Source organism: Nelusetta ayraudi, unplaced genomic scaffold (genome assembly GCF_046127955.1).
Source record: "Nelusetta ayraudi isolate G7.1 ecotype Tasmania unplaced genomic scaffold, CSIRO-AGI_Nayr_v1 ptg000120l, whole genome shotgun sequence".
Classification (NCBI taxonomy): Eukaryota; Metazoa; Chordata; class Actinopteri; order Tetraodontiformes; family Monacanthidae; genus Nelusetta; species Nelusetta ayraudi.
In genome coordinates this window covers 502,501-519,007 of record NW_027466170.1, presented here as the reverse complement: position 1 = coordinate 519,007, position 16,507 = coordinate 502,501, and the positions used below count along the sequence as shown (strand labels likewise).

General features: G+C 44.8%; 3 protein-coding genes across 6 annotated transcripts in view; all 3 read left to right on the top strand.

Annotated features, from left to right (window-relative positions):
* The first annotated feature begins 1,149 nt into the window (after window positions 1-1,149).
* dmac2 (distal membrane arm assembly component 2) lies at window positions 1,150-3,857 on the top strand. The gene is made up of 6 exons (XM_076049901.1): window positions 1,150-1,258; window positions 1,980-2,170; window positions 2,302-2,382; window positions 2,601-2,740; window positions 2,881-3,043; window positions 3,137-3,857. Exons 1-6 carry the CDS (start codon window positions 1,241-1,243, stop codon window positions 3,309-3,311), a joined length of 768 nt encoding a protein of 255 aa, XP_075906016.1. The 5' UTR covers window positions 1,150-1,240; the 3' UTR covers window positions 3,312-3,857.
* A 422-nt stretch (window positions 3,858-4,279) lies between these two features.
* sirt2 (sirtuin 2 (silent mating type information regulation 2, homolog) 2 (S. cerevisiae)) lies at window positions 4,280-9,430 on the top strand. The gene is made up of 16 exons (XM_076049900.1): window positions 4,280-4,437; window positions 4,558-4,604; window positions 4,934-4,976; window positions 5,102-5,212; window positions 5,314-5,355; window positions 5,474-5,580; window positions 5,713-5,769; window positions 5,929-5,997; window positions 6,086-6,215; window positions 6,292-6,351; window positions 6,531-6,586; window positions 6,690-6,766; window positions 6,944-6,995; window positions 7,171-7,238; window positions 7,670-7,736; window positions 8,436-9,430. The coding sequence occupies exons 1-16, from the start codon at window positions 4,422-4,424 to the stop codon at window positions 8,565-8,567; spliced, it is 1,134 nt and encodes a 377-aa protein (XP_075906015.1). The 5' UTR covers window positions 4,280-4,421; the 3' UTR covers window positions 8,568-9,430.
* Window positions 9,431-10,448: 1,018 nt separating this feature from the next.
* Window positions 10,449-16,507, top strand: part of rinl (Ras and Rab interactor-like) — a 7,608-nt gene continuing 1,549 nt past the window's right edge. The window contains exons 1-10 of one of the 4 annotated variants that reach the window (XM_076049897.1): window positions 10,449-10,660; window positions 10,913-11,078; window positions 13,090-13,192; window positions 13,475-13,549; window positions 13,927-13,999; window positions 14,260-14,348; window positions 14,440-14,522; window positions 14,973-15,210; window positions 15,495-16,235; window positions 16,462-16,507. The exon at window positions 16,462-16,507 is cut by the window's right edge and continues 272 nt beyond it. In XM_076049897.1, coding sequence (XP_075906012.1) covers window positions 10,659-10,660; window positions 10,913-11,078; window positions 13,090-13,192; window positions 13,475-13,549; window positions 13,927-13,999; window positions 14,260-14,348; window positions 14,440-14,522; window positions 14,973-15,210; window positions 15,495-16,235; window positions 16,462-16,507 — 1,616 coding nt within the window. In that variant the 5' untranslated portion in view covers window positions 10,449-10,658. The remainder of the gene's footprint in view (window positions 10,661-10,912; window positions 11,079-13,089; window positions 13,193-13,474; window positions 13,550-13,926; window positions 14,000-14,259; window positions 14,349-14,439; window positions 14,523-14,972; window positions 15,211-15,494; window positions 16,236-16,461) is intronic. The other 3 variants (XM_076049896.1, XM_076049899.1, XM_076049898.1) reach the window with 3 other exon arrangements.

Genomic DNA, 16,507 nt, shown 5'->3' with positions numbered 1-16,507 from the left:
AAAAACACTGCCTTTATATCAGCAACTGTTGGTCTCTTCCAGACCTCCAACATCTCCTCCACCACCTGCACATCAGCTGCAGGGTAAAATCTGCCGGATCGCTTGCGACGCCATTTTTTTCTTGCTGCTTTTACCTGCATTAGATTTTCATCTTTGGCCTGACAGAATGAGTGCAGTCTTTGTACAGGCTGTCCCGCCACATGCCAGACAGGCCCACATCTAAAAACAGACCCCAAAAAAACCCAAACAAAATAAAAACAGTTTGAAAGATCACCACATGGGAAGAGCTAAATTTAAACCACATCAGAGTTTATGTGATGTGTGACTGATTTGATGTATTTTAGCACACCATCTCAAAGCCTTTTCACAGGTCTTTGGCAGGAGGGGATGCAGGATATTTGGAGCCACACACAGACAGCAACAGAAATTGCTTTATGGCACAGCCAATAGTCTGTGGTTGAAACAGTCAGCTGAGGTACAGAGAAGAAAAAAAAACATTCAAGCTTGTGTCCCCAAGTGTCCCGAAAAAATTTACATCAGTGCATGCAGAGTTATAATATGAATTTAACGTGTGTTATTGAGGTGTGAGAAGCTGGTGGCTCACTGTCTTCAACTGGTGATGGGGAATAAAAAGTAATAGAAAATAGAAAATACAGAGAACTTGTTTTACTAGTGTAAAAGACAGGAGCCGCAATGTGTATATTTGGATGTATGAATTTAAAAACAATGATAAGCATGGGATCAGGAAGTTTGTTTGGACTGTACTGCCAGGTGTGGACATGGTGTAAATGAAGCTTGCTCATCCAGAATCCACCATGAGGCGGTAATATGAGTACCAGCCTTTAACATGTCTGTTTCTGTCATCAAGGAGAGACAAATTTCTTGCATAAAATATGGTGCTGAAATAATATTCTAAGAAACAATATCAGAGCAATTTGAATTTAACACAGTGAAGTGCCATATTCCCATTGTTCTGGTGTACAAATATCCTTGCCTCTGTCATTTAATCATTATTAACTTTACTATTGATTCAGATATTTTATCGAAATGCCAAACTAATATTACTTTGCGATTATCAAATATCTCTGCCACTCGCCATTATCTCAAGGCCCTCTTGGAAGCAGCTAATACGGAGCTAAAGCGCCACTCTGCGAGCAAGTGACGAACAACGTTGCGACAAAAAAAAAGCGAAGTTGCAACGTTTGACCCTCGCGGCTTCGCGTCGTCGCCCACAGTAATCATGTCGGCTCCCTTCAGGGTGAGTTACCCTTCGTATTGACTCGTTTACAACATATTCGTACGATCGCTCCACATATTTTGACGTTCACTAACGTATATCAACGTTTGAAATGATAACGCCTTGTATTCGTCATTAGTTATGGTCTTGTTACTCACTTGCAGTGAGGTTAGCTGCTGGAATATAGCCACGGCGTTGCACTGGTCATTCAAGGAAAATGCCTTTGCCTTTAGTTTTTGTTAAGTGTTTGTAAATGTTATATTAAAAAAACATCGTTTATGGCTTTACGGAACTAGAAGTGGGAATATAGTTTTGTTATTTGTTACCACTGCTAGACAAGAAGCAAGACGACTGGGTGATAGTCATTGAAATTCTTATAAACAACTGTTGTGCAGTCACGCCGTGGTTATCAAAGTCACATTTTCATCTTGCAGAGCTGCTTTAAAGATGTCTAAGCTATTCCGGAAGGTTAAAAAATAAAAAATAAAAATAAAAAAGTCTAGATAATGTGTGATGATTATGTCACCAATTCTCATGGATTGATTTGAGTGTATAGTGTATACTACTGAATAGTTTTGTGTTGTTTTTTGTTTTGTACTGTGTCACTGTGCATGCTTCTTGATTTATGTTCATGCAACACGTTCTCAACATTGCACAGTCACAATTATCTCCGAATTCACAAGCTGCGTGATGAACATAATTAAGCTTGTAAACAAATCTGTTCACACGCTGTCACTCTCAGTCCTTACACAGGTGTTTCCGGTCTTCGTCTCTTCTCTACACCTGGAGGAGAACGTTAAGTTCCGGCTCGGTGTCTCCTCCTCCCCTGCACAGGAGGCTGCTCCTCTACCTCACCCAGCGCTTCTATGATGTTGAGATGCTCATGACCTGGAGGTCTCAGTTTAAGAGGAGGGCCATTCAGAAGAAGAATGCGTAAGAAACCTTTCTTTACTCTCAAACCCTCCACACTTTACTGCAGTGTGCTGTGGTTGGAGTAGTAGTAGTAGTAGTGCTATCTGTGTTGGTCACTATGCATCACTGCTTTCCCTGTCTTTATTCTACAGTTACTTTAGTTACACTGAAAAGTTCTATGGGCCAAACATAGCAGCAGCATACTATGTCTTGAGTATGAAGGGGCAATTTAGGTAAGTGCCTTTTCCCACTTTCCACTGCACTTTGTTCAACTGCCTTCAAGTTGAACTTAAAACTAAATCTGGGTTTGACAGAGTGTACAATAAAATCTTTCCTTAATTTATTTTGATGCACTTTTAGTTTTTCCGGCTGCAGCTTTAAATGTCCCGCTCTTTTCAATTACAACATGAAATTCAAGAATGTTATAACGTCTGCTGTGTTTGATCCCCAGGTTTTTAGGCCAATCAGAGTGGTTCAGCACAAATAACAATGGAAAATTTGACTGGGACTTTTTGAATCACAAAGACTTAGTCCTTGAGGAAGTGAACTTGAACAACACACTCATCAACTACTCAGGATTGACTAATTTTGGTATTGACTCCATCTCATTTCATATTTGAATAAAATGTCCATCTGTGTTACCCTTTGCTTTGTGCAAGACAATTTTTATGGTTATTCTGTGATATTCAGAATGTAATTTTGTTGTGTCCTACTTGACGTGTCCATTGTAGTGGGGCAGGGGTCACTGAGGACTCTGTCAGTACAGGGATGTCCTGAAGTAGATGACTGGTTCCTGGCCAGACTCCATATATTACAAGATTCTCTGGAAGAACTGGACATTTCTCAATGTCCACGCATAACTACAGGCGGTCTGGCAGCACTCAGAAACCTCAAGTAAATAACTAAACATTCACGCAAAAGCATTTTTATTAACTAACATTCCGTTGTATTAATTTCCTTCTTGTGTGGTGTGTTTTCGTGTTGTAGGGGACTACGGCGCCTGGATGTATCTTCACTCCCTGAGATTGAACACCCAGGGCTGGTTGTTATTTTGCTAGAGGAGATGTTACCGCACTGCCAGATCACAGCCAATGGCTACGACTTTAGCCTAAAACAGGAAACAGAGGAGGAGAATATTGAACTAATGCAAGGGCAAAGGTAGGGAGGAAAATTGGAGGAATGGAGTTTCTTGATCCAAAATGAGAAATAGGCCTATGAGAGCTCTCTGCTGCTAAAATAGTGGAGTCATGCAGAAAGGGCTGATAAGGGAAGAGAAAATTCACAAGATCCCATCTGACGTGTCAGGGTTTTGCAGTGCAGCAACTGTCACAGTTTATGCTCAGCTTTATGCTAAATACATGCAGAACTAGTTTGATGGACACAGAAAAGGGTAAAAGAATAAGTTATGACACGATAAACATTTGACAGAATTGCTTAAACTGAGATTGAGTCTTTTTGAACATTCAGATCCTGGTGGTCCACATATTTGATTCTTACACCATTCAACCAATTGGTCCCATGATTTGAATTAGTGTTCAACTTAGTGTTGCCTTAATTGGTTGATATTATTATACAAACCAATTTTACAGTTGGTTTGGACTACTGTCAAGTCTCTCTATGTAAACAAAAAACCTTATTTGTTATTGTGGTAGAATCTGTGTGAATTTTTGCCTGTAAATATTTGCTGAATAAAGAATTTGTTATTTAATTCTGTTTGATTTAGTGCTTATTATTGTAAATTTAAGACAATGAAAAGCCTGCGTTTGTTCCCCTTTTATAAGTATGTATAAATGTATTTATCACTGTGGAGGCTTATGTGAGAAGAGTTAAACCCATAATCCAGTGGGAGCCCTGTGCTCCAGTACTGTAACACCTGGGCAATGAGCCGATAAAGAGCTCCACCTGGAAACAGTATTCAGCAGGGGTAAGAACAACGTAGTGGTTTGGAAGATCAGCAGTGTTACTTCTTCATGATACAGCATTTTTAGCGTTCCAATTTTATAATGTGCATGCATTGATGTTCGAGTTTCGCACATGTCTTTATCCATGACGACGTCCGTGTGTATGGAATTGGGAGGCTTAACAGGACAATACAGTCGTCGGGAATGCGTAGGAACGAAGGTCACAAAGTCTGTTCTTGTACGGACCGTATTTCTGACGGACAACAACAAGCTCAGTGTAAACCGCAGTGTCGCTACTTCGTGTAATATCGTGTTAAAAAACGAATTGTCAGTTAAACCCTTGAGAGTAAAGGGTCTCAGTATCCGGATAAATGTCTGATGCATCAGGTAGGATGACTGTCTGACACGAAAATTATACTATAACTGATGGTGATTAGCACAACAAGCTAGCACAGGTAGCAATGTAGCTAAGGATAATATTTTGACAAATTGATCACTTCTTTCCAGAAATTCCCAAAAAAACAGAAGAGGAGGAATTAACGCCTGGGCCGCAGGTATACAGATCATCTATGATTGAAATATTTCGCTTTAAAAAAAAATGTGAAATTGTTTTTCTATATTTGCTAATCCAAAATTTGTCATGTGATCCCCGAAACACAAAGAATTTCTTTTTTACTCTGCTGAACCGAAAACGTACACTTCTTCCTAGTCGGTTTTAGTTTAGTGTGTTCATTATGTGCTTTAATCTCTGCGTGAAGAAATGTACACTTCCCACACGCCCAAAATGGCATCTATAACATGCTCAGCCTTAAACAGGCAAGCTCATTTCAATTTACTGCATTAAGACTCTTTCAGTATAATAGCACTGTTTTGTTCTTTGTAGGAGCAGTCAGACGACAGCAGCGAAGAAGAGGCTGCAGGGGAGAGTATGTGAAAGTCATAGATGATATAGTAATGTTCATATGCTCAGCAGGACAACTTTTGTCCAGTCTCTTTGCGTGCTTAGTATTGATTTCATTTAGAAATATATAGCTCTCTGTTCTCCCACTAGTGGACTTCCTGCGTAACCTCTTCTCCAGCACCCTGGGCCTCGGCTCAGCAGAAAAGGTTCTGGACGAGTTGACGCTGGAGGGAGTGGCTCAATACATTAAGAGTGGAAAATGTAAGTGCACTAGTGTCTACTCAAGCTGCGTTCCAGTCATTCAAATGTATTACAGTGAACACAGTTGTTATCGACTGACTTATTTCTATGCATCCACGCAGGTAAAAACATTCTCTGCATGGTTGGAGCTGGAATATCCACATGTAAGCTTTCTGTTTAGATGTGTGATTACGTGTACAAACAATTTCAGTTAGCTGTGCATTGAAACTGCGGTTTGACGACTGGTGATCACCTTCATCTTTTCTGTGGCTCCAATTACAGCGGCTGGTATCCCAGATTTCCGTTCACCAGGAACAGGCTTGTATTCAAACCTGCAGAAATACAACCTGCCTTACCCAGAGGCCATCTTCCAGATTGATTACTTTAAGGTGAGCGCAGGATGTGAATTTTTCAATGACCCTCTACGTCTGGAATAGTATGATTAAATATAACTAACCAGCATATTTTATATAACAGTTAAATTAAAAATAAAAATGTGACTTTTTAAAATCTTCTCTCAGAAACATCCAGAGCCTTTCTTTGCCTTGGCCAGAGAGCTTTACCCAGGGCAGTTTAAGGTATGAAACACTCTATATGGTCTTAGTATAACAGGTTTTTTTGTTTTTATTTATCATCGTAGTAAAAAAAAATCTGTATTTACAGAGACATTGCATTGCATGGATTTACTACATTCACTGTATCTATGTATATTATTGTGTGACTAACTGGTTGTTTAGCCCACAGTGTGTCACTACTTCATGAAGCTCCTGAAGGACAAAGGTCTCCTGAGACGCTGCTACTCACAGGTTGGTCAAACACCGGCTCGCTCCACAACTGACACGCTGACGGTTTCTGTCGATGTATTCATCTCGATTCCTGTGTGTGTGTATTCAGAATATCGACACTCTGGAGCGGGTGGCCGGCCTCGAGGGTGACGATCTAATTGAAGCTCATGGAACGTTCTACACGTCCCACTGTGTCAGCTTCTGTTGCCGCAAGGAGTACAACCTGGACTGGATGAAAGGTGTTATTTCACACTCACGTTTTGCTCAGATTAATTATTTCTGCGGGGTTTTAATCTCCTCCCTCTGCCTCTCTAGAAAAAATCTTCTCTGATGAAATTCCCAAATGTGACAAGTGTGACAGTTTAGTCAAACCAGGTGAGTTGGTCTCTGCCTCTCCATCTTGTCCTTTAATCTTGTACTTCTTTCCACTCTGTTCATTTGTTTTACTTTTCATATACATTACATAGACATTTCTCAGACTTATTTTTTACTTGTTTGCTGATGTATGTATGTATTTATTTATTTATTTATTTATTTATGTATTTTAAATCTAGATATTGTCTTCTTTGGAGAGAATCTTCCTGTTCGGTTCTTCACTTCGATGAAGATGGTGAGCACTGAGTTGTGCTTTTCAAGTGTGCAAGCATATTGAAAATGTAAAACAGCTCCTTTGCTACAATAAACTCTCTAATATTTTTTTATGTACCAACCAGGACTTTCCCCGCTGTGATCTTCTCATTATTATGGGAACGTCTCTGCAGGTCCAGCCATTTGCAGGCCTCATTGGCAGGTACTGCAGTTTAACTGGCTGTTGGCCAATGACAGCAGTAATAATAGCGGTGTCTTGCTGTCTGGCATTCAGAGTCAGACTCACTGTCCCACAATGAAAAGGACTTCCAACATAAATGTTTTCAAACTGAACCATCGTAAATGTTATTTGAAGAATTTTCTTTCCGCTTTGTCTCAGGGTTTCAAAAAGTTGCCCCAGACTTCTCATCAACATGGAGAAGTCAGGCCAGGTGAGTCCTCGCCACCTTTACTATCTCACTCCGTGTGTGTGTGTGTGTGTGTGTGTGTGTGTGTGTGTGTGTGTGTGTGTGTGTGTGTGTGTGTGTGTGTGTGTGTGTGTGTGTGTGTGTGTGTGTGTGTGTGTCCTTGCAGATGTTTTCATGCCATTCGTTGTTCTTTGTGCAGGCTGATCCTCTGCTCGGGTTGCTGGGCTTTGGTGGAGGGATGGACTTTGACTCTGACAAGGCGTACAGGTACTACAGAGACAGATTTTCTTATCTAAAAATACGCTGACACAAACTGTAAATAAAGTGGGCAAAGATAATTACAGATCAAATCATGCAGTTCATGTTTGCGCCACCTCGGGGTGCCAGAAGATCACACTTTTTGAGACTACATCAGAAACATTTCTTTTTCTCTCACCAGTAGATACTCTTGACCGACTGCTTTCTTCCTTCCCTCCCTTCTGCCTCCATATCACATTGTGACTAAATTACATATCACCTATAAATATATAGACATGGTTTCTCATCCACGCCGTGAACGTTTAATCTTGTTTTTATCAACATCTTATTTGTTTTTTTATTTGGGACAGTCTGCGCGGGGGGGACAGTTCTGGTGCCCCTGAATGGAACTAAAGAAGTAAGATGAAGGTTCTAACACACCTTTCTTTTCTTCTGTGCAGAGACGTTGCTCACGTCAGCACGTGTGACGATGGCTGTTTGGCTCTTGCTGACCTGTTGGGATGGAAGGTAAGCACGCGCACACACACACACACACACACACACACACACACACACACACACACACACACGGTCATTCCTCCTCAGCCCTGCACTCATTACAATGACCCTGAACGAGGGCTGACGTTTCTCCCTTGTTGTGTGTGTCTGTATACATTGTGTGATTTTTCAAGTACAGACGTAGAATTTTCTCCTCCATTGAGTTGTCATCTGTTTTTACCACTGTGCAACACGGGACAAAGTTCACCGGATTGTTTTTGCATCGATTGCATAAGAAGTTCCTTTTTTTCTTTTTCTTCTTCTTGCTGGAATCTCATGATAACATTTGGTGTCTCTAAAAAGTCAATCGTTCATGGTCATTTTCTGGCTAAATGTGTGAATACTGAAAAGCTGATTGTTGAAATATCATGAAAACCGCTACACAAATAGAGCGGCTGCTGCCGTCAATGTGCAACTGCAGCGAATAGAACATGAGAGTTGCAGAACATGAGAGTTGCAGAAATGTCAGACCAACCTATTTCTGATTTTCCTGTGTGATCTTGTGGTCCAAGATCACCGCCAAGCAGGGGCTTGACGACCAGCTCGCTGCACACGCACACACACGCACACCTTCTTGTGTTTGTTTCTGTTTGTCACCCCTGTGGTCCCCCCTGTCACCCGTCTACAGACGTGTCAGATGCTTCACGTCTCCTTGTTTCTGGTGTGCAGGCAGAGCTGGAAGAGCTGGTGAAGAAGGAGCACGCCCGCATCGACAGCCAGGACAAGAGCAGCCAGAGCAAAGGGGCTGCGGCCGAACAGAGCACCGCATCGGCGGCCCCCGAGCCCAAAAAAGAAGAGTAACTTATCAGAAAAAGCCCCTGTTTTCAGACAGGCTCGGCTGATGTGAAGGTGACACCACCACCCCTGTGCTTAAGGCATCTATATATCCCACTAATTTGCACTTTGTTTTTTTTCTTCTTGCTTTTTATTTTATTTTTTACGACGTCTCATTTGCCTCTGCTGCATCAATTTATTTTGGGGCAGTCCACTCTGTGCACGGGCATATTTTACTGCGCTGCTCCGGTGGCGCAGCTCATTTATATATTTACAATGGAGACACCGCAGGGGCACGGAAGGTCTTTCCTGTAAGGCCTGCAGCGTGATCATCACTCAGCCACTTTACAGGCCTTTGCTACGGCTCTGCTGCCGTACGTGGTATTTCGCAGGCTTCGGCGTCCAAGTTCCCTTTGGACTTCCTCTTAAGACGGCCGACTTACATTAAATAAAATGAGATGTAATCTGACTTCCTGCTAAACGGGTTGAAATAGCCGCAAACACCAAGACAATTGGTTATGTGGGACTTCAAAAATGTTGATCTTAACATTGTGTGCTTAATGTTAACCTTTTTTCACCTGTTTTTTTTTTTTTTTTTTTAACGCATTGTTTTCTTTTTAAAATGCTTATTGAGCAGAATATTTTGTGAGACATTTGAAATACCTGCAACTAATTGTCCCTTTTTAAGCAGGAGAGGAGACTGTCCAGAACAGCTCTTTATTTTAATTCTTTGGGGTTTTCCACTTAAGTCCTGTACAAGCAGGAGGCATGTCAACATTTAGGTGCAGTTAAATGAAATTGATGGGGACAACTTAATAAAACTAAAAGCAATGTGTTTTTTGCAATCTGTACGAAATGATGGACACAATAAAAGCCCGAAATAAATCTGACTTTGGGAAGCTGCGTAAGTCTCTTGGCAGGTGGGAACAAAAGCATCCATATTCCGTAGACTTTGCATGATTTTCTTGGAATAGAAAATACAGGCGAAAGTCCAAAAGTTCAGATGTTGCATGGTTGGGCCTTTCAGAGACAGTGGGGATCTTTTCTTGACTAGTAGCTCGTGTCTTGTGACGTGTTGTTACTAGGAACGGAGGCAGAAAGTGTTGAGAAAAAAAGGAAGGCTTGCTATTCTTGCCACAAAGAAGTTGACCAACAACACCTCTGGCTGCTGTGTGAGAACACGACTTCCCATGCAGTACAGCAGTCTTGTATATGAACCGTCAGCACCGTTTAGTTTTTTTTTAATTTATTTAATTTATTTTTATTATTTTATAAATGTATTATTATTTTTTCTTAAGCAGCTGCTATTTTTCATTCAGGCCCCCAGGCAGGTTAACTAGGGACTCATTTGAACAACACAATGCGCGAACCTGCAGTAGTAGGGTAGGAAATGAACCCTTTGTGCTGCTCGACTGCCTGTTTATCTCTTCTTTATCTTTACACTGTGTTTAAAACAGACAGACGTGCGTCTGCGTGTAAGTCCCCCCACAACTGCAAGATATAATCTCAGACAGATTCGTTTAAACCGTGGCATCGGGTTCTTTTAGAGCAGGAGGTGCCGTAGTGTGTTGGTTGTTTTCTTTCGCTTTTTGTCATCTGATGCATCAGAGTGCAAAAGACAGAGACTGTGTCGTCGTAGAAGAAGAAAGGAAAAGCTTTGCGTCGCTCTCTGGTGAGCACACAGAGCGCTCTGACTTGCGAGTTGGGTAACCGCAGGGCGACGGGAGGAGGGGTGGGGGGTTGTAGGCTGCTGATGTAAAATCAGCTGAAGTGTGTGACACGAACAAGTGGATGCGTCTGAAATACAAGCGTGTGTCGGTGAAGACACGGCGGAAGACTGACATCAGTTACCTGCGTTTTGAAACACGGCGGGGGGCGAGGGGGGAGAAAGGAAGAAAGCAAACCCTCACTGCGCTCTACAGCAAGGGGGCCTTCTTGAGGATGCGCGCCGGCTTCCTTTTTCTCATCAGGCTGGTATTTTGAGCGCTCTTGAGCAACGTTTTGCTGCTTGCGGGAAGGAAGAAGAGTCGACGACGTACGGCGGCGATGGTTGCAACATGTGGAGGAGACGCGTCGATGTGCTAAAAGAGTCGCACGTGAAGTAACTGAGCCGAGCGCATGTGAGTGTTAACCGTCTTCGCTGCATCACTGCTGCCTCATTAGAAGTCAGACTTGACTTTTCTCTGTAATAATGAACCACTGGGAGGTCGTGGTGAAGAAGGCTGCGTGACCTGCGGACCTCAAGGTGCCACGAAGTCAACTCAGCCGCTTTAAATTCAAGAGGCCGCACAAGTCAGATTCATTTTGCTTGTGTTTACATTTGGTGTGTGTGTGTGTGTGTGTGTGTGTGTGTGTGTGTGTGATGCGTTCAGGGCAGTTCACAGTTCCGTCAACGGCACCACGCCCATCCCGTGGAGGAGCAGCAGGAAGAGCAGGTCGCTGCTGGAGCAGCTGAGGGGCTGTCAGGAGGCCTGGTGCCCCGGTGCACCCTGGGACAGCGAGGAGGCCCACGCTGCCCTCTCTGGCACTCCTGCAGGGGTGAGCTCTCCTCCTCATCCTGCTCCTCTTCTTTCATCACCTCCTCCTCCTCTTTCATCACCTTCTTCCTCCTCATCCTCATCCTCTTTTTCCCTCACCTCTGCTTTCACCTCCTCCTCCTCCTCCTCCTCCGCCTCCCCTTCCTCATCATCATCCTCCTCCTTTGCTTTCCGCACCTTAAATGCCACATGTATAATGGATGAATAATTTAAAACGCTGCTGATTCAGAAGACGACCACACCAGCACATTTGCTGCATTGCGTGAGCGTCTTGTTTGAGCAGGTGCTGTAGAAAAGTGTGCAACACCTTCGCTCTTGTCAGCGTTATGCAAAAATCGAGCAACTTTTTCCATGGTGACTGCGTACGTGCCTGTTTTTGGAAAAAATAAAAAGTAGTAAATGTGTCGTTCCCCGACCAAAAGTCTGAAAATTCAGCAGCACAAGATGCTGCAATCATCAGCTGGGTGACATCCCGAGACGGCGTCATCCCGAGAAAAGGATATTGAGCTTTGTTTCATTTACCTGGATTTCCACACTCGTTGGAGCCGTTCCAAAGGTGAAGAATAGAGATATGGTTCTTTAAATGTGATAAATGTGTTTTCTCAGCCTCGCTCTAGCGCTGTGAGCAGGGATATTAGGAGATCTGCTAAAAGATGGCAACACTTTGAGGACAATTCCAACTGCAAAGAGGAGTTTAACCTTGACAGCAGTCATTTGCAACAAGTTCGTTCAAATGATAAAAGGGGGGGGGGGGGGGGGATTAATTTTTCAAAGAAGAATTTAAAAAGATTGAAAGAAGTTTCAATGTTTGCCCTTTGGAAAGATGTGCTGTCATTTAAGGAGATTTATTCTCATGCTTTTGCTTCTTTCTCTGTCGTTCTTCGTCCGCCTTCTCCCTTCATCTTTGGCTTTCCCATCACACCTGTTCATCCCCACTGCTGGGTCAGTGTTTAATGGGCAGAACACACACAGTCTTAGAAAAGAAAACCAAAACCAAAGGTTTCTCTGCCGCTGTGCATATGTTTTCTACCGGTAATTCTTCATGCCAACGTCCCTGTGATGCAAAGCAGTAGTTCCCTTTTTTCATTTGAGCCCCGATGACAAGTTGCTCTTTGGGCGCGGAATGCAGAAGTGGCGCAGAATAAAAGCGTGTGTGCAGCAGGAGAGACGGCGTCGCTGAACGGATTTGTGCCCTGTGGCTGGAGAACGTGAGTGGTTGGCAAAGGCGCCGTTCGTCTTGATCGGATTGCTTTCATCTGAACTGGTGGTCTCTCAGACTGGCAAGCAAGCGGCTCATTGGTGTCAGGTGGCGCTTGAAGAGGAAGGTGCTTGTGTTTTACTGAAGCTCCGTTCAACCTTTATCCCGTGAGTGGCAGCCAGTTGTCAGCTGGTGATTTCGAACCGGAGAGGGTTTGGTTAAATGGAGGGATTTTTTTTTTTCCTCTTGAAGGCTTTCTGCACATGAACAGGTAACTGAGTGTCGGGGCTGCGTGGACACATTTGAATCTTTGTGACGCCCAGTGAGCTTGTCTCTATTTCTGTTCTGTGCACCCTATGTTTGAAAGCCACATCCTGTGTGTGTGTGTGTGTGTGTGTGTGTGTGTGTGTGTGTGTGTGTGTGTGTGTGTGTGTGTGTGTGTGTGTGTGTGTGTGAGACTTTACTCAGACATGAAATATTGAAGAATTTGCACTTTGCTAATTCAGCTTTTAAACTTTTAATTATTTCTGAAAAATGAAAACTTCTAATTTCCCAGCACTGGTAACATTCCTGGCCAGTGTTGCTCAGTCCTTGTGACAGACATGCTGACCCGGTGTTGATTTTTATTATTTTTTTTCTCTGTCTTTTCTTTCGTTTTCCTCTCTGAAGTGGCTTCCCGCCCCTTTGCTGCGTGGATGCCCTGAAATGACCACGCTTGTTTCCAGCGTGGCTGTTTCGAGGAAATCCTGCCCGACGACGAGTTTTCCTCCCACTCATCAGATTCTAATATGAGTCACCGTGTGTCTCCCTGCAGAGCTTCCTCGTGGTCCAGGACCCGGCGGCGCCTCAGCCCAACCTGCTGTGTGTGTCTGCCGGCGGCGACGTGCACGACTTCAGTATCAAACTCACCGCTACAGGTACGAATCAGCAGCACGCAGACGGCAGCCGGCCTCCGTCCGTCTGTCCTCCTTACACTTGAAGTCTACAAAATAGATTTAGAGATTTTTTATTTTTATTTTTTTCTCGGCCAAGCCGGACAGCAATGCCAGGAGAAGAATTGACAAGGAAGAATCTGGTTTTTTTAATGTAGTATTTAAATATCTCCCAGTCAAAACCTGATTAGTGTGAACACACATTTTATGCTGGTACTGAATTGTCAGTAAAATACAGCATTTTCTCGCCATTTTATTCTTCAGCAGCTGTGGCGCTTTCTGCGGCGAATCCAAGTCTGCTGCCAACAGCTCCAAAGACACAGAAAAGCAGAGCTGTGACAGGTGAATCACAATTCCCTGCCACGCTGCAAATTCAGGTTCTGTAGAAGCTGCCAACACCTCTTCAGTTAGTCATCAGTTCCGGCCCGTCGGTGTCATTTTCCACATGAACCGTGTCGCACAAACAATAACAAAAAAAAGACAAAATCCCCACTTGCTGAATTCCTGTTGATTAAATGTATTTCAACAAAACCACATCGTAAGACCGACTTCAGTGTGGGCGAAGACGTTTAAATAAATTTTTTTTAAAAAGTCAAGCTAATCGAGTTGAGTCATTTAAGGAACTACCTCTTTTATTTCCTGTTGAAAGCTTTGCTGCTGTTTTTCAGAAATGCGTTATTAGGAAACTAATTCTCGTCTGGCTTCCTTCCTCTCGCCAGCCCTCCACCTCCCCGACTCTCGCCTCTCCTTCTCGGACCTGGCTCAGCTCGTGCTCTTCTACTCTCTGACCAGGTAGGAACCTACTGCTGCTTGTCTGACTGAGTCTGACTTGTCTGGCTTTATTATTACATTTGAAATACACACGTTACGGATGAAAGAACCACAACAAAATGTGACTCGTGTGTGTGCCATCAAGTCCATCCAAATCAGAGCCGATCGACTCTTTCCTCATTCTTAGGCGTCTAGTTGAAAAAAAAAAGAAAAGAAAACATCCAGATGAAGCCGTGTTGCTCATTTATTCACTTTGCTCTTCCTCTTCCTGCTGTTTCCAGGGATGTGCTGCCTGTTTGTCTCCACATCCCTCCCTGGATCTGCAGCGTGAACCAGAAGAACAGAGATCGCCTGTCTCAGCTTGAACCCAGTGAGTCACTGGGTTTTGTCTTCTCTCTAGCGGACAGAGGTTTAGCTGCGTCTGTCCCGTGACACTCGTCAAACTCCCTCTTGTCGTGCAGTAACTTGGCTCAGCGCGTCGGCCGACCAGCCGGCAGATGAGATGAGCAGCGGTGAGCAGAGGAACGCCATGTGCTCCATACAGGTATTTACTGTGTGTGTGTGTGTGTGTGTGTGTGTGTGTGTGTGGATGAGTACAGTGTGTATACCTCCTAGCCAGCAGTAGTTGTCGCCCTCTCTTTTGCCTCACTGTCCTCCCAGCTGCCACTAATAATTACTAATAATTTACAATTATTATTATTATAATTATTATAATTATGTTGTCATTACAATAATTTGTAATGTGAACTTGGATAAATTCCCTCTGGATACAACTGGATGAATTCAAACACACGGACACAGAAACAATAACAGTGGCAGTAATAAACTAAATGCGCAGGTTAAAATGTAAGTTCCCTTGGTTTGGGAGCGTGAAGGACGATGCATTCCTGTTGTGGTGTGTTTCATGTGTCCCATCATACCGTGTGTGTGTGTGTGTGTGTGTGTGTGTGTGTGTGTGTGTGTGTGTGTGTGTGTGCGCCTGCCTGCCTGCCAGCTGACCTCCAGCAACGGTGCCCTGTGCATCATCAACCCCCTCTACCTCTACGAGCACGGGGACGAGTGGCTGACCAACAAGCCCAGCGCTCCCTGTCTCCCGCCGCCAGCCGCTTCCACCACATGCAGACGAGAGCGGCGCTGCAGCAGCACCAGGCCGTGGGCCGGCGCCGGCCTGCACAGCAAGAGAACCGTGTCTTTGGACCAGGAGCCCTCGCCGGCCAGCTTGGACAGTACTGGTGAGAACTGCTTGTGTCTGGATTCGTTCTCCGCTTGGAAATGTTGTACTGCTGCGTCCACTGTCGAATGACAACATGAGCCTTCTTTTAAATATCCTTTTTTAATTGTATTTTTTTGCCAACATTGTCTAACAGTAGTCTGTCAATGACCAGCTCTACTTTTCAGAGAATTCTTTTTTTTTTTACATGTAATTTTGGTATTTTTCCCCTTGTGATGTCACAAAGAGAACTTACAGTAGTGCTCCCAGCTGTTCTTCTGAATTGCCCCCCCTCCAACCCTCCAGGTCTGACCAGATCCTCCTGGTCGGCTGAGTCCTCCTCCGACCCCTCCACGCCGGCCTCCCCAGGGGGCGTGGTCCTGAGGAGAGCCAGCCGAGACTCCGCCACCTCCATCACTTCCTCCATCACTTCCTCCATCACGTCCTCCATCATGTCCTCCATCACGTCCTCCAGGACCAGCACCGCCAGCCTCTCTCCCCTCTCCACTCCGTCCACCTCTCGGCCCACCAGCGGCTCCGCGTCCGACCTGCCGCTGACGCCTCACCACAGCAGCCCCGTCCCTCACCGCGTGTCCTGGATCGAGGACGGCGTGTGGCTGCCTCCGCCCCGGCCCTCGTCCCACCTCCGCCCGCCCTCGCTGGAGCCCGACTCGCTGTCCATCAGCAGCGTGGAGGAGGAGCCCGAGTCCCCGCTGCCCACCACCAGCTCGCACTACCCCAGCGCGCAGCGGCTGGCCGACAAGGTCATGCACCGCTTCTCGGCCGTGGGCCAGGCCCTGGGCGGCCTGGTCTGCCACAAGAAGAGGCTGACCAATCGGGTGAAGGAGCTGAGCGAGCGGCGGGGCGAGGCCTTCGCCGACGCCGTGAGGAGCTTCCTGGAGACGACGCTGAAGAAGAGGTCGGAACCCGGGGGGCTCACGGCGCTCCTGCAGGAAGCGAGGTCGCAGCTGACGTCACTGAGGGAGACGCTGCTGGACTGTGCAGACGTCCAGGCCACGCTGGACGACTTGAACGACTTGGACATCGGTGAGCTTGCCAACAAATTCGTTTTTTTGAGAGAATCACAATCGGAAAAAACTTTATCCGTCGTAACAGAAAGTCGTCTTTGACGCGCGTGGCCCACATGAAACCAGAGTTGCAGCCGTTTCTCTGAAAAAACACAAGTGCAAGATTTAAATGCAGTGTGATGGGAAAAAAATTATTTAAAAAATCACTTGCAGATTTTGAACTCTTCCCTGATTTCCTCTCGCAGACACGCTGGTGGAGCTCTCCGTCCACCGGGTGGCGCTGAAGCCCGT